General features: G+C 42.9%; 1 protein-coding gene across 1 annotated transcript in view; it reads right to left on the reverse strand.

The window, feature by feature from the left end:
• Nucleotides 1-8,866, reverse strand: part of DIP2C (DIP2 disco-interacting protein 2 homolog C (Drosophila)) — a 693,228-nt gene extending 684,362 nt beyond the window's left edge. The window contains exon 1 of the mRNA XM_006887669.1: nucleotides 8,781-8,866. Coding sequence (XP_006887731.1) covers nucleotides 8,781-8,865 — 85 coding nt within the window. The 5' untranslated portion in view covers nucleotide 8,866. The remainder of the gene's footprint in view (nucleotides 1-8,780) is intronic.
• Nucleotides 8,867-9,137: the final 271 nt, after the last annotated feature.

The raw sequence follows: 9,137 nt of genomic DNA on the forward strand, positions 1-9,137 counted from the left end.
TTTTTCATTTCAATGAACATCTACAGAGATTTTGGAATTCCATTCATTCATTGTTGCACCCTTCTCCCCTCCCACCTCACCTCACCCCTCCCCTCCCCTGTTTGAGGAGCAATGATTTTTAAAATCACTACATAACTTAGGAGGGACTGGAAAGCATTATGCTAAGTGAACTTAGTCCCATAAGGACAAACACTGCATAAAACCAAAACTATGAAACGTGTATAAGGATCCAAGGCGAGGGGGGAAGGGTAGGAGCAGAGGGGTGAGGACTGGATGGAGAGTAATTCATAGGGTCAAACAATTTGATGGGTAGAGGGAGGAGTGTGTAAAAGAAATGGGAACGCTTCAATGTTAAAAAACCTCAATGAGATGGACTGACTCAATGACTGAGGTAATGGGGGTAGGTGTGTCAGAGACAGTAAGGTTGGCTCAGGACAGAGCAAAGTTCACAGCTGTTGTACATAGGGTGCTGTGAGTAGCAAGCAGGACTCAACCGCACATAACAACAACATACGAACTTTATATACAAACCAATATAAAAGAAGTTTTATATAAAAATAAAACCAGTAGTATAAAAGAAAACTCCTTCATCCCCCTATAAAAGAGACACTTCACTATCTGGAATAGTTTTGTCCTGACTTTTCATACCTATTGTATAAAGAACTTCAACTGAACCCCAAAGCCACTGACTCATAACTGACCCTTCATTGGCTCTGAGACTGTAAGTCATATAGAAGGAGACTGTCTTTCTGGAGCACAAGAGGAAACTGTCCATTTCTACAGAGAAGCCACCAGCAGATTCAACCTGCCAGAGGTACCACCTTTGGGTTAGGAGAGCAATTCCCTACAGACTGTACCACCAGAGCCCCCTAGAATGGTAAACGGCTACCTGGATTCCTAACTAACGCAGCAAAAAGTTCACTGTACTCTCCAAGCTTTCCAACAGCAAACCAATTGTGTGTGTTTACAGAGTACAACCCGCTCCCCCTAAAAAGACTACTTACATTTTTTTCCACTTAAGTTTTACAACAGTTATCTTAATATTTTCCTACATATCTGTTTCAAGGACTAAAATGAATGTCAAAGTGGATAGATAGTAAAGGGAAAAGAAGAAGTTCAGTATGTACATGCTCAAAAGAAATGAATGCTCTTTCAGCATGCTGATTCTAACACTTACTCCATACGAGCTGGAATTCCCAATTAGTCTCTTCTCAGAGAGTCTTACCACCTATCACGATCAATTGAATGTAAGTAATTACTTCTTTTGAGACGTGACAAGTTTTTGACCTTCTCAGCAGAAAAGAACAGAGCATTGGCAACAGTAGCTAACATTTATATGACACATAAAAAGGGTTTTTTAAAATTCAAGTTGCCAACCTTAAAGGTAGAGGTATACACAAAATGGGAAAGCAGAATGTAAGAATAGCAACTCATTAACAAAGTGGCCAGACCCAGATCATGTTATCCAAAAGATGCTTTCCACACTATATATGTAGAAAAGATGCCTAAGTCCAGCATCAGGAAAGAGACTAATGCTCAAAGGCCAAATTTAACTACAATCAAGTGCTTGCTTTTATTAAAAAAAAAGTCCTCATTAATTATGAAAAGAACTAGAAACAGTCCTAATAATATCACTGTGATCTGAACTAGAGTTAAGTCAATACTGTATGACATCAAAATTAAAATCATACAATACATTCTTTTAGCAATTCAAAAGACTGAATAACTCATCCCATAAATCACTGGTTTTAAAAAAATCCATTCCAAAAACAGAAACAATGACCTATTTGGAAAAAAACTAGGAGGAAAGCAAAGTGAGTCAGTATCATCCAAAAACTTATGCTCTCTAAACCTTACCAAGAATGTAAAACTGGCACTCTAGTACAGGGCAAAATACAGACTCTGTTACAGGTTTAACCTTGTAAAATTCCTATTTAAGGATGACTATAACACTGTAAATATCTTATTCTTCTTTAGAATAAGGTTCTGAGGAGGGTGCACTTCCCAACTTCCTTGCTAAATCTGATCTCTATATTTACTCATCAAGAAAAGAACATTCAATTTCAACTGTTTTCATAACTCTGAAGAACTCTTAAAAGAGTCCACACATTTTCAAATCCCACACATGTCAATGCTGTCATTTTGGAAATACATTTCTTTTAAAATTTAAGTATATTATCATCAATGTCAGATGGATCCTGGTTGAAAGCAGAGAGTACCAGAAGAATGTCTAGCTGTGTTTCAGTGACTATGCAAAGGCATTTGACTATGTGGATCACAACAAATTGTGGATAACCCTGAGAAGAACGGGAAGCCCAGAACTTGATTGTGAAACCTGTATCTGGATCAAGAAGCAGTTATCAGAACAGAGCAAGAAAACATCCAATGGTTCAAAATAAGGAAAGGAGTGTGTCAGGGATGTGTTCTGTCTCTATGCCGTTTCAATCTATATGCAAATAGATCATCCAGGAGGCTAGACTTTATGAGGAGGAATGTGGCATCAAGACTGGAGGAAGACTCATCAACAACCTGTGTTATGCAGATGACACAACCCTGCTTGCTAAAATTGACAAGGACAAGAAGTATTTGCTCTAGAAGGTCAAAGACTGCAGTCTGCAATATGGAATGAAGCTCAACATTAAGAACCAAAAGATTCTCACCTGTGCATTATAGTTGGAGATTGAGACTTAACAATTTCCCCTTGCTCAGGTCCACGATCAACACTCTCAACACCAGCAGTTAGAAATCAAAAGATGAATTGCATCAGGCAAATCTGCTGCCAGAGACCTCTCCAGAGTGTTAAAGAGCAACAGTGTCAGTCTAGAAACTAAGGTGTGCCTGATCCAGGCCATGGTCTTCACAATGACTTGCTAAATGTATCAGAGAGCTGGACAATGACCAAAGATGATGGAGTAACTGATGCCTTCCAGTTGTGATACTTGAAGAATACTGAATATGCCATAGATCACCAAGAGAACAAACAGGTCTTTCCTAGAGAGGGTGAAACCAAGCTGCTCCTTGGAGGCAAGGATTTTGAGACTCTCACAAACTTTAGGCATGTTGCCAGGAGGGACCAGTCCTTGGAAAAGGACATCATGCTTGACAGAGTTGAGGAAGAGTGTAGGAGACAAAGACCTAGGATAAGATGGATTGACTCAGTAACGGGTAATTAGAGTAGGTGTCTCAGAAGTGATGAGAATGGCTCAAGATAGAGCAGGGTTCAGAGGTATTGTGCATGGGGTCACTATGAGTAGGATTTGATTCAACAAGCACATAACAACAAGAACATTTACTATGTTTAATATTAAATATATTTAATTAAGTATTAAATATATTTAATACTTTAAATGTTTCATGACAAGAATACCATTTTATTAATTTTAATACTTAGTCATTTGTGACAATTGTCAGATTTCACTAAGTGATGCCTAACTCCTGGTGGTGTGGCTTGCTCAGCACTGCCGCTGTCATGTTCTCCATTCTACTGACCTTTCTCCTCCTCTGCTCCCAATGACAACTAAGTATCAATGACACTCTTGAAGAAAGCATTTTTTCTGTGTTTCAGAATAAATAATTTCCTTTCAATGAAGAGAATGTACACCATTTGAGAATTCAGAGGTAGGACTTCCAAGCAGTATTAAGAGAGATACCCGAGTACCCCTTCACAGACTTTCAAAGGTATGCCAAGGCTTTTGTTCTGGCCGAGATGTCATTCATCTGCCTCACTATATAGTAACAGGAACCTCCAAGATAAGCTAGATGGATGGGGAAGAGGGCAGAAATAAAGCCAAGTTTATTTAACCACTGGTACAATGGTTAAAGCACTCCGTAATCACACCAAAGCCCAGCCACTTAAACTCACTAGCTGCTCTGGGGAACGATATGGCAGTCAGCTTCCATAGAGGCCACAGCATTGGAACACCTATGGGCATAATACCACTCAGGGGAAGGAACTGAGTAGACAGAGTTAGAAATGACATGGCTTTTAAGTTTTATCTTAAAACTTAATACATGAGGCTCATTAGTCAGAATTCACTTGATGGCAACCATCACCAACTGTCAACAATGCTATGTCTCCATGTGCTAGCAAAAGCAGGATTCAGTTACTCCATACAAAGTGGGAAAGAGGTCTTTCCTTGCACAGCTCCAAGTCCAATGTCTGAGGTATACACAAAGTCCAGGAAGCAAGTGAAAAGCTCTAGATTAGTTACCAGAAACTTATTTCTAGTCAATCAACAACTGAGCTGTGTTTTTTATAAAACTAGAGACTTTTTCTTTATTGAGAAGCTTTCTATTTATACTTTAATTTCTTATTATTCTTGTTGTTGTTATGTATCATTGAGTCACTTGGCGACCCTATGTACAACAGCTCTGAACCCTGCTCTATCGTGGGCCAACCTCATTGTCTCTGACACACCTACTCCCATTACCTCAATCACTGAGTCAATCTATCCCATTGAGGGTCTTCCTCTCTTGCACTGTCCCCTCCCAAGCATAATGTCCCTCTCCAAGGACTGGTCCCTCTTTAAAACATGTCCAAAGTATGTCAAACGGAACTTCAGAATCCTTGTCTCTACAGAACAGCCTGGTCTCACCCTCTATAGGACAAACCTGTTTGTTCTCCTAGCCATCCATAGGATATTCAGTACTCTTCCCCAGCACCACTGCTAAAGGAATCAATTCTTCTATCATCTTTAGTCACTGTGTTTCCATTTAAGGGACTTCCTTAAACGGATTAATGGTTTATTCAGATGTTAAAATTGTTTCTAAGTGAAACAGAAAACTGCACAATTTCAAAAGGATATAGGTAAGAAAGAGGGGGAGGGGGAAACCAACTCATCTAGGGAAAGAAATCTGGAAAAAGGAGACCCCTCTTCTCCACCTGGCAGCCTTAAGCCAGCCAGCTCACTGACATGGTTTTCTCATCCCGTCTCCCATTCAGTCCTGAGTATTTCAGCAGACCAACAATCCCTGGCCCTCCACCAACCAATTTATCCAGACATGGATTTGAGGCTTTTAGTACCCAGAAGAGAGGCTGCCAGCCACCCCTCTCCACAGAAAGGGCTTGTCTTTTGCTGACAAAGTTGTTTTACTGTGAGAGGAGCCTTGCTTTCCCCTAAAGAGAAGGGAGCCTTGAGTAGTAACAGATGTGGGAAGAAACAAGGAAGCAACAAACAAAAGAGGAAAGTAAACATCTGAGTTCTTCTGCCAAAAGACATTAACCTGCAGCCACAATCACCCAATTTAAAAAGCAACTTTATGCCTAGAGCAACACCTGATGGACTGGGCAAGGCAAAACCCAGCCAGTTAAACAATATACAATCCATTAAAGATTGGCAAACCATATAAGAACTCTGGAAGGACAGTCTTCTCTCTTTTCAATCTGTTATACACTTAAAATGGAATATTTTTCCATCCTGCTCTGTGGGAATTGGCCATTAGAAATTCCACATATGTTTCTATAATATTTTCTGATTATTTTAATAAAATTATAAAAACCAAAATAAAGAATTCTCTCCACATGAAACTTGATTAAAGGTAAAATGTGAAAGAGATACATTTTAGCAAGTCCACATTAAAAGTTGCTTTAACTTTTCACTTTGAAAATGTATATGATGGGCAATCTTCTATGTCTCACATGTAAAGAGGCCCAGATTTCTGATCTTTTTCTATTCTTTGGTTTCTATTAAGCAATACTGGAAAACAACTTGATTCATCTAATTCAAACCAGTAAAACTATTTTATGTGGTTACGAGAAATAAAATTCCAAATGACCTTAAAGAGCAACGCCATAAACTTAACATGGACAAAGTCACACTTTATAATAAATTCAAAGATGACACAGTTAATGACAGGGGCGTGGGGCAGGCAGAGAGGGAGCAGCTGACACTGAACAGACCAACCCAATAATAACTCTTTGATTTTTTTTTTTTTTTTTTACTCCTGAAGTTTTAGGTCAGGCCTTAGCAAGGTTTATAGAGAATTAAAAACAAGGTATTTCCTGTCTACAAACAAATACACACTCCCTGCTATGTGTAGTCATTCAGTCATTCATTAAGCCCTTTTAAGAAATCTCTACAAGAATAAGGTGTTCACTGGGAATTAGGGTGAGAACACCTTAGTTTCTAGTTTTTCTTTGTCTCTCAATTCAAGTGGCTTAGTGGTAAGGAATTGCACTGCCAACCCAAAGGTCCATATTTCATGTTCACCATCCACTCTGAGAGAAAAAGATGGGCAATCTCCTCCTGTATGGTTTACTGCCTTTGAAAATCTGCTCTACAGTCAGCAATGAATCACTTCCAACTGAGGAGTACTCAACACCACCACCACACTGTAGTCTAGGAAGATCTAATGGCCCAGGAGTCGCACTGTCAACTCAAAGGTGCCCTCTCTACGGTTTGAGTCGACCACTGGCTTCAACGGAGAAAGAAGAGCAATCTCCTCCCGTGTGATTTACAGTCTCTGAAAACCCACTAGAGGGTCAGCTAGAAGTTGGTTCTGACTCAGTAGCAATGAGAGAAAGAGAGAGACCTACAGAGTCTAAAGTGCTTCTGCCATCCTCTGGGCAATCCTCTGATGAGATCTGAAACAACACACTACTTACCCTCCAAGAGCAACTATCAAATATCAGGTGAGTGTCCTCTAAATGTGCGTTTACACAGCAACTTATTTCAATGAAGTAGGGAAAGAATAGTCAGCAAGCAAGTTTCCAAGTATCATCCTAGGCTTTCAGAAGCAAATATTAACTTATTTCTAGACTAGGTGAACATGGACTCTGCAAACAGGACACAACCCTGTTGGGTCCTTATGTTTGCTAGCATAGACGGGGTATTTACATTTAATTTAACATCAGTACAATGCAGATGTAACAGAAGAGCCTGTTTGCAGATAGGGTGTGCTGAATGGGGTCTGTAGTAATACAGTGGTGGAAACAGAAAGTAGCTTAACAGGGGCAGGACAAGTGAGGAAGAAATTTTGTCTGGAAATTGACAAAATACAAAGAACTCTGGTAAAGATTTTCAGACAGATACCATCTTTTCAAAACAATCTATCCATACAAGCCCTTTATCTACTAGTTGAGCTTTTAAATATTGTTCCTGGTTAATAATATATGCTGTTTCCAGCCTTTAGGTGAACTTAGGTACTAGTACTGTCTAATTTATCTTCTACTAGTTAGAACAACGACAACCAAGCACACGGAATGCAGGGAAAATTCCGTTTCTCCTTCTACTGGACTGTTTCAAATGCTACAGGACTCCAAATCTGAAAAATTGTCCACAAAATTCTGCAAAGGCAGTTAAACACTATCCAGCCACACCTCCCACGTTTATTACCCTCTTCTCCTGAAAGTGTTAAAAAGGAAAATATAAAGTCAACATCAGCTCCTCCCTGCTGATGAAAATTGGCACGAATGAATTTACTTTCTGGCTGCCTGCCCTCACAAAACCGTTACCAAAAAAAAAGTTCACCACGCTCAACTACTACAAGCAAAATCCGAGACAAGCTGGTCAATTCCCATCCCCCAATATATTAATAGCCTTTCCAGGGCCAGCCGAATGAGTAATAAATATATAGTAAGCATTTAACATTTGGAAACCCTGACGTTTTTAAGACCGAGGAAAACCCGATCTAAAACTTTTAATAGTTGAGTACATGATTCCCATCATCAAGATCAAATTTTTAAAACCGTATATAACCCTGCATGAAATTACTTTAGCAAATATAGCACACACTCTAAATATGATTGGATGGGTGCTGGGGCATAAAACTGAGCCTGAGGGAAGAGGTTTTACGATTTTACCCTATTCTTTTAATGACGACACACAGACAATAGTACTACTCTATTCCTCTAACTATGACAAAACTGGCGATCAGGAAGCCCTGAAACATCAGAGGAGATCACATTCTGAAACCTAATCACAAGTTTTACATTAAGAAAAGGCAAAGTGGCATTATCGAGCTGTTCCCCTGATTCAGAAAAATCTTCCCAGCAATTCAGCGTGGTCTGTAATGCATACACAGACTTTGGCGCCGAGGACACCAGACGGCTTTCACACTAGCACATGGAGCACATCTCGCTCCAACCGTCCTCCCTCAGCCCGGCGGAGGTGCCTGCGAGCCCAGCCCTAGAGGGTTTTCCATTTTCCATAATAAAGCCTGCCACCCTCCGGAGCCCAGGCTCCAAGGGAAGCCGCTCCCCTGCTCGGTGCCAGAGCCCAGGTGGCCGCAGCGGCCAGCAGAGGTGGGGGCTGCAGGACAACAACAAAAAGCAGACCCAGGAACGGTGTCGGGGGCCACACAACAGAGCTCCCCTCCGCCCCACTGGGGCTCCCCAATCTGCAAAAGCACCTCATCTTCCCCTCTCTGCCCAGTCCCCGGACGCCCCCTCCCCGAGGACGGCGGCGACGAGGTGGCGTGGGCCTCACCGGCCGCTCGGAGGGAACCGGGGATACAGATCCCGCTCCCCACTCGCGCTGACAGCTCCACACGCCGCGCACGCCCCGCGCAGCCCACAACCGCAGCATCGGAAACCCATCCCGCCGCCCAGCACCCGCGCAACTGCCCTGCGCGCCAACCGACCCGAGGTGGGGGGTGCCGGCCCTGCCCCCGCCCCAGGAAAATGACCCTCAGAGCAGCCGTGGGCCCCGCGAGATGCACCGGCTCGGCGCGCTCCGAGGGCGCGGGGCCCGGGCGGCGTGGTGAGGAGGAAGGGGGTGTCATTTTGTTTCCAGGCAAAATGGGAGAAGTGAGGAAAACGGGGGCCAGGGGCATCTGGTTACCTTCTGATAGTTCCAGCTCCAGCTCGGCCAAGCGGGCTCTCACCTCCAGAGGCAGAGACATGCCTTCTAGGCTGCGGTCCGCCATGCTCGACTCGCACACTGCCACCCCCCACCCTCGCTCGCTCCCTCTTTCTCTTTGTTTGCGAGAGAAATGTTGGTAACGCAGTCAGTCCCCGTGCCGCTTCAGGGCTGCATGGAGGGGCCGGCGGCGGCGCGGGAGCAGCAGGGCGAGCGGGCACGCAGGCCGGGATGGCGCGGAGCGGCGGCAGCAGGAGGAGGAAATGCAGGGATTTGTTCTCCTCCGCGCCCCCTCCCCTCCTCCCTCGGTGCTTCCTTCAGCGGAGCCCCGCCATGGCG

This window comes from Elephantulus edwardii, unplaced genomic scaffold, assembly GCF_000299155.1.
Source record: "Elephantulus edwardii isolate Elephantulus edwardi_28Jun2011 unplaced genomic scaffold, EleEdw1.0 scaffold00060, whole genome shotgun sequence".
Taxonomy (NCBI): domain Eukaryota; kingdom Metazoa; phylum Chordata; class Mammalia; order Macroscelidea; family Macroscelididae; genus Elephantulus; species Elephantulus edwardii.